The 16,524-nt window shown below is 40.6% G+C and overlaps 1 protein-coding gene and 1 long non-coding RNA gene across 4 annotated transcripts in view; one reads left to right on the forward strand and one right to left on the reverse strand.

Moving 5' to 3' along the window:
- grid2ipb (glutamate receptor, ionotropic, delta 2 (Grid2) interacting protein, b) overlaps positions 1 to 16,524 on the forward strand; it is a 74,685-nt gene that overhangs the window by 50,452 nt on the left and 7,709 nt on the right. Inside the window, exons 7-18 of one of the 2 annotated variants that reach the window (XM_072914073.1) lie at positions 2,388 to 2,457; positions 3,084 to 3,236; positions 3,312 to 3,467; positions 5,978 to 6,129; positions 6,313 to 6,447; positions 9,552 to 9,637; positions 9,788 to 9,938; positions 10,384 to 10,676; positions 10,840 to 10,881; positions 13,392 to 14,120; positions 14,202 to 14,351; positions 14,564 to 14,651. In XM_072914073.1, coding sequence (XP_072770174.1) covers positions 2,388 to 2,457; positions 3,084 to 3,236; positions 3,312 to 3,467; positions 5,978 to 6,129; positions 6,313 to 6,447; positions 9,552 to 9,637; positions 9,788 to 9,938; positions 10,384 to 10,676; positions 10,840 to 10,881; positions 13,392 to 14,120; positions 14,202 to 14,351; positions 14,564 to 14,651 — 2,205 coding nt within the window. The remainder of the gene's footprint in view (positions 1 to 2,387; positions 2,458 to 3,083; positions 3,237 to 3,311; positions 3,468 to 5,977; positions 6,130 to 6,312; positions 6,448 to 9,551; positions 9,638 to 9,787; positions 9,939 to 10,383; positions 10,677 to 10,839; positions 10,882 to 13,391; positions 14,121 to 14,201; positions 14,352 to 14,563; positions 14,652 to 16,524) is intronic. The other variant, XM_061967428.2, reaches the window with a different exon arrangement.
- LOC133610790 (uncharacterized) overlaps positions 1 to 16,524 on the reverse strand; it is a 56,057-nt gene that overhangs the window by 31,699 nt on the left and 7,834 nt on the right. The window contains exon 3 of one of the 2 annotated variants that reach the window (XR_009815926.1): positions 10,581 to 10,695. The exons of the other annotated variant lie outside the window; for it this stretch is intronic. This is a non-coding gene — a long non-coding RNA (uncharacterized lncRNA). Of the gene's footprint in view, positions 1 to 10,580; positions 10,696 to 16,524 lie in introns of those variants that run through there. 2 annotated transcript variants of the gene reach the window in all.

Here is a 16,524-nt window from a genome sequence, read left to right on the forward strand (position 1 = left end):
TCTCTGTTGTCCCAGTTCTCCACAGGCCAATGGTAAAGCTTGACTGTCATCTTTCGGGAATGTAAACAATGAAACACCGGCTGTGTTATCCGGCACAACAGTCAGGGGGTGCATTCTACGGGGGGGGGGTGCGTTATCCGGCATAACACCTGCCGCAATACACCGCTTCCCACCTACAGCTTTCTTCTTTGCTGTCTCCATTGTTCATTGAACAAATTGCAAAAGATTCACCAACACAGATGTCCAGAATACTGTGGAATTTTGCGATGAAAACACACGACTTAATAGCTGGCCACCATGCTGTCCCAAAATGTCCTCTACAATCCGTGACGTCACGCGCAGACGTCATCATACCGAGACGTTTTCAGCAGGATATTTCACGCAAAATTTAAAATTGCACTTTAGTAAGCTAACCCGGCCGTATTGGCATGTGTTGCAATGTTAAGATTTCATCATTGATATGTAAACTATCAGACTGCGTGGTCGGTAGTAGTGGGTGTCAGTAGGCCTTTAACTAAAACACACTTTATAGTCTCAATGTGTATTTTAGGGAAAATAGTTGAAAAAAACAAATATTTTTCTACTTGCCATAACTTAAATTATTTTTTTAAATAGATGCACATCATCTCCATCAGGGGTGGCCAAAGTGCAACCCGGGCGCCATTTGCGGCCCGCAGTTAAATTTTTAATGGCCCTCGGCACATTGTAAAAATACTATTAAAAAAAACAAAAAGACCAAAAAAAAACCATAAAAAATTGGATTACAAGAAAAAAAAGAGGTGAAATGTAGCAAGAAAAAGTTGCAACGTAGACTAATAACACAAAGCTGTTATGCAGGCTGTTTTTTTTCCTTTAACGCTGTCATTGTTCAAACAAATAATAATGAATAAAAATCAATGCTATGAATTATTGACTTATTCAAGGCTCCAGGTACTGCACATCACATCAAATATTCCACTTTTAAATATTTTTTGGGGAAAATATTGTATATTTAGTGCGTTTGCCGGCAGCACGGTAGAAGAGGGGTTAGTGCATCTGCCTCACAATACGAAGGTCCTGAGTAGTCCTGAGTTCAATCCCGGGCTCGGGATCTTTCTGTTCGGAGTTTGCATGTCCTCCCCATGACTGCGTGGGTTCCCTCCGGGTACTCCGGCTTCCTCCCACCTCCAAAGACATGCACCTGGGGATAGGTTGATTGGCAACACTAAATTGGCCCTAGTGTGTGAATGTGAGTGTGAATGTTGTCTGTCTATCTGTGTTGGCCCTGCGATGAGGTGGCGACTTGTCCAGGGTGTACCCCGCCTACCGCCCGAATGCAGCTGAGATAGGCTCCAGCGCCCCCCGCAACCCCAAAAGGGAAAAGCGGTAGAAAATGGATGGATGGATAGTGCGTTTGCCATATAAAAACAATTTGAGTTCTTTGACAAAAAAGGCATGAAACAAACAAATAATTAAAAAAAATACTAACAGCTATTTAGAGATTTAAGTGTTGAATGTAAAAAACAAACAAATAAACCCCAAAAACACATTTAGGAGCAGGGCCCTTTCAGATCTTCAAAAAAATTATATTGTTTTGTTTCTTAAAAAACTGTCATTGCTCCAAAATTAATCATGTATTAACATCAATCAATGGTGTTATTAATTATTAGCCTATTTAAGGCTCCAATGACTTCACATCAAATATTCTACTTTGACATTTTCTTTTGAGAAAATATTGCTTCTGTTTTTTTGCTATAAAAAACAGGGGTTCCTTTGACAAATTGGGCATAACATTTTTTTTTTACAAAATGTTTGAATCTGAAGTCGATCTGGAGATTAAAGCGTTGAATATAAAATATATACAGTACATTTATGACTTATTTTTAATATTTTTATGACTGAGACCCTTCAGTGTCCCCGGGACCAAACTTGAGGGGAACCCTAAAGGTTAAACAAAATCTATATTATTGTAATGGTTTTGAAAATGAAAACTATCAAACAGGCCCTCACATGCTTTAATTTTTTAGTGCGCGCCCCTCAGTGTAAAAAGTATGGACAGCCCTGATCTACATTGACATTGCACTTTAAACAGGTGTGCATTTAAATAATAATAGTAATAAAAAGATTGAAGTTTATATTTATCTATACACTATGTGTGCTCTATTGCAGCAGCTGTGTAGAAACTGTGTCTGCATATTTAAAGTTCCGGACACTTTATACATTTTAATTAGTTACACTCATTAAACGATTAATTGAAGCAACAAAATAATCGAGTAATCATTGCAGCTCTAGTCCAGTTTGTATAGTGCTTACTGTTTTCAACAATTTCCTCTTAAATTCTTGTTGCTGGAGATCGTAAAAAATATTCCCTCTTGTGTCTGAATTGCTGCCATTATCTCCCCTCCCAGATAGTCCTGCTGAAGAATGTGGACTAAAACCAGGCGACCGCATCCTCTTCCTAAATGGACTAGATATGAGGTAGGATTATTGTTTCACATTGTTATCAGCAGCTATATATATATATATATATATATTTTTTTTTTTTTTTTTTTTTTTTTTTTACAAATTCCAGGTAATTTACTGCCATTTATTGTCAAACAAATTGATCACTTTTGTTTGCTACTGTCATCACCTTGTCATGATTATAACACTGCTGCTGCATGGAGAGAAAATTTGCTGTCAGCTAGAGATCACACCCTCTCAAAACAATATTGTTGCAGCAGAAAACTAATGAGATCATCCATCTATATTCTGAGGGAGCTCTCATAACTCTGTGTTATAAGATCTCACAGATGCAAGTGAGTTTATGTAAGCAAAACTTTGCCAGTGGGAAGATATTTGTTGAACTTTACAACTTGTCGCCCTTATGGATAGCAGAGAGCATACTGTATGTAGGCGTTAGATGAAGAGTTGTTTTTGATCACCTGCGTTAAGGTGGGCGATACTACAAATTGTATTAGTAAATACAGGGTCAACATCACCGAGATTGCTGTGCACATTCTCATGCTTTCACTCTGGTATGATTAAATGTTATTAAAATTAAATTAAAAGTCCAACCATTGTTTTTCCCTCCTCCCTTGTATTACTGCATGTTCACTGAGTAGGAACTGTTCCCATGAGAAGGTGGTGTCCATGCTGCAGGGCAGTGGTGGGATGCCGACTTTGGTTGTGGAGGACGGTCCGTCTGATTACTCGTCAGAGCCCACAGAACCGGAGGAAACTCCCAGCCTGTCTTCTAACACACTACCACGCTCGAGGTAAGTGCTAAAAACGCAGGAGCAGCTTTTTCAGCAGATGAAGTACTCAAACTTCACCAAATGCATGTTCCTCAGATCTCCGGTCCTAAGCTCCCTTCAGTGGGTGGCAGAGATCCTCCCACCAAGTATCAAAGTCCACGGGCGGACATTCAGCCAGCAGCTGGAGCACCTTCTGACCATCCAGGAGAGATACACGGTCTGCAAGGCTCTGGAGACCTTCTTCCAGCACAGGTGTGTGTACAGTATATACAGTAGGACACACCAAATTCTCTTTGTACTTCTCATAACAAAAGTGCTGAGCTCATGAAATGTTGAGTAGTGATCTGGAGTTCTAAAGAAATATGTTATCCATCTGGCATACATTGACAAGTCGGCGTTGCCCTGGAAATAGTACAGTACGTGAGGGTTTGGCAGGCAATCTGTGTGCTTGCCACTATGTTGATAGTATAGAACATGTAGCACTTAGCCTATTGTCTTTCAATCTGTTAACATTTTACAGGATTTTGTAATTTGGGGGATTTAAAAATATATATTTTTATGATGTCTGGATACACCCTTTTTTATATATATATATATATATATATATATATATATATATATATATATATATATATATATATATACCGGTATATATATTTTAAATCCAGGATTCACACAATCTAAAACAAAAAAGGATTATACAGAAATATTTTTTTAAATTTGTGAGTTAAAAAACTTTTTTTTTTATAATGGATTGATGCTAAAACAATGTATGGGAACATTTTTGGATTGGCAAAAACTTCAGGTTGATCAAAATTTTTGGAATATAGTTGCATTCAAACTAAAAAGTTTTATAATTAGAGGATTTTATGATGGGTGGAATTTTGCAACACAAAATCCATAGAAAAATGTTTGTAAAAGTAAAAGTCCAGGTTGATAGAAACTTTTGGAAGGTATTTCCAAATAAACTAACAAACAAAAACAATGTTTTACTTTTTTTTTTGTTTAATTTAGAGGATGACGTGCAGATTTGTGCAACAAAAAATGTATGGAACAATTTTGCAAAAACAAAAACTCAAGTTTGATTAAAACTTTTGGAAGGTAGTTCCACAGAAACAAACAATAACAAAATGTTTTTAATTTGAATTTGGTGGATTAAAAAAACATTTTTTTTATGATGTGTGAATTTGTGCAACAAAAAATATATGGACATTTTTTTTGCAATAGTAACAATCCAGGTTGATCAAAACTTTTGCAAGGTAAACAAAAACAACAAAAGCAAAAACAAGATTTCTTTAAATTTGGAGGATTAAAACAAAGATTTGTTGATTTTTTTATGGTGTGTAGTTTTATGCAACAACAACAACAACAAAAACGCATGGAACATTTTTGCAAAAGTGAAAATCTAGATTGATTGAAACTTTTGGAAGGTAGTTCCACAAGAAAACGTAAACAAGACTTTACTGTTTTAATTTTTTATCAAGGGTATTAAAAAACTATTATTTTTAATATGATGTGTTGGCAGCTTGATGTTGGCAGTTTGATGTTGATGAATTTGCATATAAACCAAGAAAGAAACAAACCCAGGTCATTAAAAACATAGTTTAGGTAGAAATGCTGCGATGAGGTGGCGACTTGTCCAGGGTGTATCTCGCCTTCCGCCCGATTGTAGCTGAGCTAGGCTCCAGCGCCCCCCGCTACCCCTAAGGGAATAAGCGGTAGACAATGGATGGATGGATGGATAGGTAGAAATGTATTTTGCAAACATGGCAAGAAATGGCAGATTGAGTTTAACTGTAAATTGTTGGTTGAAAAACCTTAGAGCAGGCCTGGGCAATTATTTAGACTCGGGGGCCAAATTTAAAGAAATAAACGTGCTTGGGGGCCGGTATATCTATTTTTAGTAACACTAATACAAAACCTCACAATAATGTTTGATTGATTGTTATGAAAGACCGCCTTAAAAAACGGAATGGAATTTTAAATAGTTTTTACTGAATGAGACCCCCAGAATGCACATGAAAATAAAGAATGTGGGATTTACAATATTTACTATGAATGATAAAACACTGAATATTGACAACACACCTCCACTCGATCGACATATTTTACAATCAAGTGAAACGCAACAAAAATGCAACAAACACAGCAAAATATGACCGTGAAGGGTAAAAAAAAAAAACCCCCCACCTACAATCTGATACATCTGATATATCACTAAGCTTTAGAACTTTGTTGTAAAAATCTCCTTCCGCGTCTGTCGCTGACACCCGCATTTCAGGCTGGCTGCTCTGGAAACACTCTGTGGAAACGCTCCCCACCCACATTGCTTGGTGCCTTGTCTGAGCTGCTGTGACTTAGATTATCATAGTAACTAGTACATCATGCAAAAGCGCAGATTCCAACCATTGAAATACTTTGTATAGTTCAAGACTTAAGGTCATTTGAAAACATCCCTGCACATCATAATGGCAGCGACAGTTTCGATCTTAAAGTTCTAAAAAAATTATTTGGGAATGTCCAGCGGGCCAGATTGAAAAGCTTAACGGGCCGCATGCAGCCCCCAGGCCTTAATTTGCCCAGGTCTGCCTTAAAGCATAAACACATGTCATCCTCCAACTATTTGATAATCTTGTTTGCACCCCCTTCTTGATCCTCAACTCCGATGCTGAGACAATACACATCTCTGTACACATACTGAACATCTTGAATCAATAATGTATTTATACATATAGATTTGTTTGTTTGTGTGTTTTTTGCAGGAATTTGGACACCCTAATTGTGGATGCGTTCCCAGTGTTGGACACGCCAGCCAAGCAGCTGATCTGGCAGTTTATTTACCAGCTGCTAACCTACGATGAGCAGGAACGCTGCCAGAACAAGCTGTCCCGTTTCCTGGGTTTCAAAAGCAGCGGTGAGAAGAAGCTTGGACAAGAAAATTAGATTTTTTAACAAGCGCATGCGACTTCCTATCCTCATGTGTATTGTGCCACTATTAATATCAACTGCTATTTTCCCGCAGGAAGCAAGCAAGAGTTGAACTTTCGAGGTAAACTACAGAAAAATTAATGCGTTTGTAAATGTGTGTGTTCTGCAGCAGTGTTAGAGCCGGAAGGACCAGAGCAGCACCGGCGGAGCAGCTCCATGCGAGTATCCGGGAGCTCATATCGCGGCGGTTGCATGCGAGAGAGGAGTTCTGATGACTGCATCATCGGCACTCACCTGGGAATGGGTACGCCTTGCTCCACAAAGGACAACATAGGGGGCAGCGCCACACATAACATAACACATTTATCTGATATATTACAATCCACATAAACTGATCAGAATTGGCTGCCATGTCGTCACTAGAGGGAGTAGAACCATGTACCGTAATAGTATTTAGGGATGGTACGATCAGGGTTTTACTGTATGCTGCCGATTCCGCTACCAATCATCAATGAGTGAGATCAGCCAAGACCAATACCGATATTAACTGTAATTAATTCAAGTTATTTATGGTGAGTGCTTTTGACAGTTTAAAGGCCTACTGAAATGCGATTTTCTTATTCAAACGGGGATAGCAGGTCCATTCTATGTGTCATACTTGATCATTTCGCGATATTGCCATATTTTTGCTGAAAGGATTTAGTAGAGAACATCGACGATAAAGTTCGCAACTTTTGGTTGCTGATAAAAAAAGCCTTGCCTGTACCAGAAGTAGCAGGCGAGTAGCGTGACGTCACAGGTTGTGGAGCTCCTCACATCTGCACATTGTTTACAATCATGGCAACCAGCAGCGAGAGCGATTCGGACCGAGAAACGACGATTTCTCCATTAATTTGAGAGAGGATGAACGATTCGTGAATGAGGAAAGTGAGAGTGAAGGACTAGAGGGCAGTGGGAGCGATTCAGATAGGGAAGATGCTGTGAGAGGCGGGTGGGACCTGATATTCAGCTGGGAATGACTAAAACAGTAAATAAACACAAGACATATATATACTCTATTAGGCACAACACAACCAGGCTTATATTTGATATGCCACAAATTAATCCCGCATAACAAACACCTCCCCCTCCCGTCCATATAACCCGCGAATACAACTCAAACACCTGCACACACACTCAATCCCACAGCCCAAAGTACCGTTCACCTCCCCAAAGTTCATACAGCACATATATTTCCCCAAAGCCCCCAAAGTTACGTATGTGACATGCACATAGCGGCACGCACGTACGGGCAAGCGATCAAATGTTTGGAAGCCGCAGCTGCATGCATACTCACGGTACCGTGTCTGCGTATCCAACTCAAAGTCCTCCTGGTAAGAGTCTCTGTTGTCCCTGTTCTCCACAGGCCAATGGTAAAGCTTGACTGTCATCTTTCGGGAACGTAAACAATGAAACACCGGCCGCGTTTGTGTTGCTGAAGTCGGCCGCAATACACCGCTTCCCACCTACAGCTTTCTTCTTTGCTGTCTCCATTATTCAATTGCAAAAGATTCACCAACACAGATGTCCAGAATACTGTGGAATTTTGCGATGAAAACAGACGACTTAATAGCTGGCCACCATGCTGTCCCAAAATGTCCTCTACAATCCGTGACGTCACGCGCAGACGTCATCATACCGAGACGTTTTCAGCAGGATATTTCGCGCAAAATTTAACATTGCACTTTAGTAAGCTAACCCGGCCGTATTGGCATGTGTTGCAATGTTAAGATTTCATCATTGATGTATAAACTATCAGACTGCGTGGTCGGTAGTAGTGGGTTTCAGTAGGCCTTTAACAACATCAACACAATATTTAAACTAGTTATTTATTTTATTTTATTTCCTACAGTTAATTGAACAGTTGTTACGTTAGCCTCTCTCTAGACCAAGGGTGTCAAACTCATTTTAGCTAAGGGGCCACAAGGAGGAAAATGTATTCCCAAATGGGCTGGACTGGTAAAATTATGGTATGTTAACTTAAAAATAAAAACAACTTCAGATAGTTTTTTTTATTTTGAAAATAGAACGAGCACCTTCTGAAAATGTACAAATCAAATATATTTTTTTATACTTACATGTTGGGGTTAATAGCATTCTATCTTCATTTGTTGTTATTTATGCTTTCTGAATAAATAATTTAATGATGTTCATCAGTCAAAAAGGTGGAATTGAGCCTGACAGCAATTTACTAATTTTCCTCAACTGAAGGACTAACATCATGTGGTTTGTTCTGTACATATGTGTCATCATCTATTCTACAACAAAACATGTGAATGTGGACTCATTTCATTAATCACACATGAAGTTAGAAGGTAATGCATATTATTTCATCATATTTCTGTGCCCTCAAAAAATGTGTCCCCAGTTGTAAGTACAATTTGAAAAGTACAGATTATCAAAAGCAATTATTTGGCTAGAAATGTAAAAGATTACATTACCAACAAAATAGTTGACAATCATGGCATGAATGTAACAATCCACATTTTGTATACTATCACTAATAGTGACACAAAGCACATAGCTCAGCCCCCTCTTAAGTCATGCGCGCTCTCGCGGCAGGGGATACAAATAATTTCTATTGCGACACATATTGGACACATTTAGAAAAGCGGTTTCTTACATTAAAAAATTACCGCTCATTTTTATGCTGAGCAAACTAATCTCGTGGGCCGGGTAAAAAAAAATGTTTGCGGGCCTGATCCAGCCCGCGGGGTGTACGTTTGACACCCCTGCTCGAGACTGTTATTAATATTCTTGTTAATTTCCTGTTTATGTCTGCTTACTTTCTGAAGTAACACAGTTCCATCTACACTTCTTAAACTTTAAGCACTTATTTCTTTTTGTGTTGTTTCTAGCTATCTCCTGGCTTGCTTTGGTTGTGTAACATGTTTAGCTTGGTCCTCCTCCAGGTACTTAGTAATGATAATATGATGATAATGATAGTGAAAATGCAGTTTATTACTGTCTAGCAGCTTGTCTGCCAAGGGACTAAAAATAAATACAGTGTCAACCAGAGGGGATCGCCGTTTGAGAGTAGAATAAAACGGCATCAATAAGCAATGTCCGGTACTGATTGTTGGTCGATTGATCAGCAAATGGTGATAAGTTATTATTGCAGTTCATATGACAAGGTTTAATTCAATCATTCTATTGGATACCATTACATTTAGCAGCTCCTACCATGTTTTTGTCACAATCGGCCATGCCAGTTGCGAATGAAAATAACACCTTCCACGCGGAGATCATTATTTTCTGCACAGCTTCCGAGCATCTGCTCCTCCATGCTTTTCTGCGCGGCTTCATCCTCTCCCCTCAGTGCTGGGGGAGGATGCAAGGTGCCACTCCTCATGCTTTATTGTGCTTTAGGAATTCATGTGGATGAATGTGCAAGCCAAGAGGAGAGGCAGTCAGGAGACGGAACCTCTTTCCCCGAGTCCCCTGATCTAAGTCATGTAGGTATACATTGCATTAGGAGAGCTTGCTCCTTTAGTGCTCTTTCATCATTTGAAGGTCTGCCTGCCTCCTAAATACAGCTAACAATTTGGCCGACAGACCTTCAAAGTACGGTCGTCTTTCTGTGCTAATCATGCCTCCATTCATAGATGTCAGGTGTGTACACGGAGCTGGAGAACGTGTACGCAGGGAAAAGTGTGTCTCCGCTGCAGGGGTGCTCCCCGGCTGAGCCCGAGGGACCCGGACAGACTGAGGCCTATGGCCGCTCTCTCTCCCCCCTCACACTGCCCCCGCTAACAGGTACTCGTCAAACACACACGACACTCGTTCTCAGACGCACGCTCTCCAAAAGTGCTTCTGTTGGAGATGGGGGAATGAGCAATGACCGATGTGTCATTGTTACAACAACAACAACAACAACACACTTGTGACCAACATGAGTCATTTGTACAATTACTGTATGTAACTCTTTTACGCCTCATCCGCTGCACACAAAAGGGCGAACATTTATTAAAAAGGTACACCCTCACTGTGATGCCTGCGCTTATATTTTTTCTGACACAATAATGTTAAACCACAATTTCACATCAGGTTGACTTGTAATTTCTCACACAGCTCAATGCACTCAACAAAATCCCCAGAGTTACTTTAAGGCAGTGATTACTTCACATCGCCCCCCACAGCATGGTATGAAGTCCAGTCATCATGTTGTATACTGCTGCATCTTCACTTTCCCTCCTTACAGGTAACCGTAAATCGGGCCTGTCCCTCACCTGGAAGGAACCCCTGCCCACTCAGGTTTATGGGATCCACCATCAAAGCAGTGTAGACTCCAACCCTTACGTCAGCCTGGAGAGCCCTCCCGCCTCCCCCCAGCGTAGCCCCAACACGTTGAGCCGCCGCACGAAGCTGTTCACCTTCTCCCGCCCACCTCGCAGCAGGGACACGGACAAGTTTCTGGACGCCCTCAGCGAGCAGCTGGGTCACCGGGTCACTCTCGTGGATGGCTTTGTGGCGGGCGAGAACGACTATGAGGAGGTGAGTGAGAACATCATCCCTGTGCACAAAAAAATACGCTACATTTTTTTTTTTATCAGCCTATAATGTAACATTTTGTATAATTAGTTACATGTTAGTGTTGCTTTTGACATTGGAGGCTCGCGTATGTACGCTATAATGAACACTTGTGTTACATGAACAGATATATCAAGGTGATTGTCAAGGTTTCAGAAGGAGTGTGCCTGTAAGTAACATTTGATTAAAGTATACACTTTAGAGTCTAAATAAACTGTGTACAGTAAATCCCTGTTAGTCTCAGGGGTTACATGCCAAAACCCGCGGCAACTAGTGAAAAACTAATGACTGAACCCATAAAAAGCCCTAAAAATCCATAAGCTTGATAGTCTAAACCAGGGGTTCTCAAAGTAGGGCTTCCCAAATGTAATACATATTCATAATAACCTCTTTTAAACTCACAAAAACATGTATGCAAAATTAACTAGTTGACATCTATCGAATGTGACGATCTCCACTACTTTATATATGGGGGTATGCTGTGTTTGGCCCATGGCCCAATGGCACATTCTAACTTGGGCCCTTGCAGGCAAAACGTTTGGGCACCCCTATTCTAAACCCTATAAAATGCCTGTCATTGCTGTTATATATTTTGAATTCTGTTTTACACGTCAATTAACGATTACGGGCATCTAGTATACTGTATTGTACTTAAAAAAGGTGAAGTTACACAACATTTACTAAAGATTTGCGTGTGCTAAAAAACAACAACCCTACAGCACAGGCAAAGATGAACTATCAAACATGTGCAAAGTGGATTGTGTCTAATTAGTGAGCAGAATAAGGCGTGCAATCCATTTTACGTCTTCATTAATATGCAAAATGTATGTTGATCATCAAGACGTCCACAATACTAAGAAGATGTAATTATTTAGCACAGGCAAAGTGATTTATCAACACTCATAACTGCTTTGCGAGCATTATTTAGTGTTTTATTTAGCACTTGTCAAAAGGACGCAAAAACTGACAGTTCCACACACTGCTGCAGGTTCAGTGCTTGGACTGCACAGACAGACAACTGGCAGACAAGAATCGTCCATCCTACGTGTGTGTGTCAACATTTTGACTGGTCAGAAATAAAAAAAATATCAGACATATCGTCAATTCAGCAACATCCTTTTATAATTTAATAGCTGTTAGAGCAGGGTTCCACAACCTTTTTTCTACCAGGGACCGGTTTAATGTATGCATTATTTTGACGGACCGGCTTTCTACGTGTGGCAAATAAAAACAGCAAAAAAATTAGCATGACAAATGAGCTTTTGGCTACATTCTGGCACACTAACATTTTATATGTCCATTAATGTGCATTGTCCCATATACTATAACAAAGGAGTTGTAATATACATCTATTAACAAGCTTATTGGTGTGATTGGCGAAAGTTAAATCGGAGAAAATGCGGTATTTTATAAATTAATGTTTCTGTGCGCCGCGGTAGCAAATGTGTCACGGACCGGTACCGGTACCCGGACTGGTGGTTGGGGACCACTGTGCTAGTGGACTTAAAGATGTATTAAAAAACAAATTTAATTTATGCGTTTTGGTGTCATTTAAAGTTTTTTAATGACATACTTTTTTTTTCACATAGAATATATATGATTATAATATTTCTTATATGAAAAAAACATATGCAATTTTTGCATCCTGAGCCAGAGTAGGTGCAGCCTCTGTCCAATGAGCGCACCTTCGACAGTAAAAAAAAAAAGAAGGGGTGGGGGGTGTCAAATGTACATAGATACACTGCAGAACTGCCTCTAAAATACCCATAACAATAGTACATGTCTCTTGCATGTTTGAAAACATAGCAAAACGCTACAGGTAGGAGCATGATAACATGAATGTGCAGTAAATGAGTGTCTCCGTGATGATGCCTCGTGTAGTACATATAAAATCCTCATTTAAATCAGGCAGGCTGCACCACTTCTTAATTGCACAAGCAGTGTTTGTAGATCGCACGCAACATGACCACTCATAGTACACGCTATTTTATAGCTTTGCACCCGCTATTTAGCGAGTGATATTTGGATCTTAGTAAATCATGCCCATTATGTCTTGTTAAAGCATCTTCCTTCTGGTAAATATAGAGTGAATTGGTGTGAGACGCCACCCTCTGCTGGATTAATTGCTGAACCACTCTTTCTCAGATAGCGCCATCAAACCAATTTCTATTAAAGTTACAATTTAAAAAAAAACTAATTTTAGGAGGGAAAATAAATCCGCAAAAAGACAGGGATTAACTGTACACTAACTGGAAATCCTTGGTTAAAATTGAGTCTCTCTAAATTGCAGGTTTCATTTTTTTTATTTCCTGTATCGTTTTTTATTCTTCTTTTGCTTGATAAGTTGATGAGAGGGGATACTGGTTATGTTGCAGGTGTTTTCAAACATTAATCCTTAGATTTTGATGAGATATTGATACAATTTTTGTCTCAGAGTTTAGCAATGATACACAAAGGAGATTCAACACAAAATCTGCATGCAAAATTTAAGCTTATTTTTGTCTGGCATTATCAGTCATGTAAGACCTCTCTGACAGTATCAATCCAAATAAAACACGTAAAGGCAACAATACTCATTAAATGATTGTAGTTTTTATTTACAAGGTCAGAAAGCGATTGTTAAGATTGTTAAGCAAAGAACTTACAAACTGACGCCTAATTGAGTGTTTCCTCCCTCAGATGAGCTATCCAGAGGATCAGGACATGGGCTTCATGCCTCGACAGTTCAGTCGTGGCAGCAGTGAAGACCACAGTAGCAGCGATGAGGTTTCTTCTCCCTGCTATTCTTCAGGTTCAGAGCATATCCCGCCTCCTCCCACCCAGAGCCCCCCGCCTCCGCCACCGTTCCAGGCCTTGATACCGCCTCCAGTTCAGTTCACGGACCACAGGCCACCAGTCCGCTTCTCACCGGAACACGTCCCCCGCAGCCGGATGCCTTTTCATCCCCATCACCCCATAATCCCCCCTCCTCCACCGCCTCTGAGGACCCTCCTGTCCAACCGCTCCCCTCTCCACAAGGGGCTGCCTGCCAGAGAAGAGGCAGGCGACCTGCAGCGCTTCCAGACCCTATCCGGTCGTCAGTCACGCGGCCACACCACCCTCACAACCACCACAATCCTGCGCTCGTCCCGCCCTAGCTACCTCCCACGCCAGCTGAGCCAGCCCCAGCCCATCCGCCAGCCATCCCCTCAGCCGTCCCCTCAGACACTGCGGCCGAGCCAACTCGTCCTGCACAGGCATCACCAGCTCCACCACCAGCACAGCTACCAAGGCCCGTTGCCGCCATCCCTCGAAGATCACAACGCAATTCGGAGTGAGAAACAAAGCAGAGCTACGTCAACAATTCATTCCAAGTCTGCGCTGCCCTGCCATGTTAAATCCCCCCGTCAGGACGAAGATTCACACCAGGTACGTGGCCATTCATTTTAGCTTTATCACGCACCCCTACATCACAGGATTATAAACAAGTGTATCCGATTCTTATCCCAGGCACCGCCGCCTCCTCCTCCACCTTTGCCCCCACCCTGTGACCCGCCTCCGTTGCCCAAGCCGGGCCACGCGGCCGACACCAACCACATGAGCGTGAAGAGGCTGCGCTGGGAGCAGGTGGATAACTCCGAGGGCACCATTTGGGGTCAGGTGGGCATCTTGGAATCCAACACTTTACATGCAGTTTATTATATAGCGAGTGAAGAGATGTCCTTTTTCTCCAACCCCACCTACGTTACTTGTGTCGATGAGTCACAACAGGCTGATAACCTCTATGAGTTTAAACTGTTTAATCCTGCTGAACAACAACACTATTGGACACACAAGAGAGTACAGCATGTCCGTGTTATTTTTCTATTCAGCTTGGGGAAGATTCCAACTACGACAAGCTAACTGACATGGTGAAATATTTAGACCTTGATCTGCACTTCGGTACTCAACGCCGATCTAGTAAGTTATTGTGTTTTTTTCTCCTCATGCATCATCATGCTTTTACCACCTCATTCTGTTTGTACAAATTATAATTATGTGGGCAAGGAGGTTAGGACCCTACAGCAGGGGTGTCCAAAGTGCAGCCCGGGGGGTTATTTTTGGCTAGCATTTTTATTGGTCCTTGATATACTCCTAATATAGAATAATATATATGTATAAATATATTTTTAGATATTACACTAATTTGCTTTGTCACAAAGAACACAAAAATTTAATTTTTTTTGGTTTGGATGGCCTAACACAAAGTACCAGGGCTCCCAAGACACTATTCACATTTAAAAAAATATTTTATTATATGTAGGGATTGGCGATATGACCTATATTGCAGCCTCTTGTGATAAACCTTTACATCACAATATATTGTTTGGTATATAAATGATAATAGAATACTTTCAAAACAGGTTACAGTACAAAGGCTCCTAATTTGGCTGCTGATGTATGCGATAACATACTGCATCATTTCCGGTAGCATTCGTTTCTCAAAACTATTAATCCACTTCCTAATTTACTGTTAAAATGTACTTAGCATTTATTTGTTTTTTGGCTATTTAACATTATTTTGGGGCAATATGACAAATGTGGGAATTGATCCAATATCAAGGAGTTATAGTGTAATGAATGATCATACTAATGCTGATATTTCAAATTTTCAAGATCAGTGAATGATGCAATTTTTTATCACAATTATCAATCAGACAAAAACACAAGACAGTGGTGTAGCATCCATCCATCCATTTTCTACCGCTTATTCCCTTCGGGGTCGCGGGGGGCACTGGAGCCTATCTCAGCTACAATCGGGCGGAAGGCGGGGTACATCCTGGACAAGTCGCCACCTCATCACAGGGCCAACACAGATAGACAGACAACATTCACACTCACATTCACACACTAGGGCCAATTTAGTGTTGCCAATCAACCTATCCCCAGGTGCATGTCTTTGGAGGTGGGGGGAAGCCGGAGTACCCGGAGGGAACCCACGCAGTCACGGGGAGGACATGCAAACTCCACACAGAAAGATCCCGAGGCCGGAATTGAACTCACGACTACTCAGGACCTTCGTATTGTGAGGCAGACGCACTAACCCTTCTTCCACCGTGCTGCCTCAGTGGTGTAACAATGTTAATTAAATATTTAAATTATTTCCATATTCCCTTTTATTACATGAAATATTTTGAGTTAAATAAAATCAATAGTGCGAAGTACATAAACATAAGCAAAAACTACTATTGACTCTGATTTGAATCCTTTGTTTTTCCCTTGAAGTCTTCCTGTGTCTAGGGTGTTGCTTCTTGAGTTTATAAACAACTAAAACAACAAACAAATATCGATCTAATCACTTTAGTATAGACCAAATAATGATACTATACTTGGTACCGTTACTGTCCATTTGTATCGTTCCGCCTACCTCTGTTTACATTCAAAAGCTCTCGCTTAGCATGGCTTTTTGTATCCTCTTGTGTAATATAGTGTGTTTAGCTGCTGTTCATCCTCAATCCTCTAGTGATAATAACTTGATTTGCCTCCATGTAGGTGAGGGCCTTAGAAGTGACTTTGTACTGTGGAGGTACATTAGCTGCACAAGCAAGAGTGCAGCTAATATGCGTTGCGTTGAGGACATGTTCGTTGCAGCTTGTCCCTATCAAATTTAGGACACAGCTCCAATGTGTCATCAGTGTGTGTCAATCATGATATGAAAATAGAATTAGAATCTCATCATTGACTAACCGGTAAATTTGCATCATATATCGTCCATATTACTCAACCTTAGTTATATCTTTTCATGCGACAACACTAAAGTAAGAACCCTTTCACACAATGTAAAGTAGTCCGT

Source organism: Nerophis lumbriciformis, linkage group LG11 (genome assembly GCF_033978685.3).
Source record: "Nerophis lumbriciformis linkage group LG11, RoL_Nlum_v2.1, whole genome shotgun sequence".
NCBI classification, from domain to species: domain Eukaryota; kingdom Metazoa; phylum Chordata; class Actinopteri; order Syngnathiformes; family Syngnathidae; genus Nerophis; species Nerophis lumbriciformis.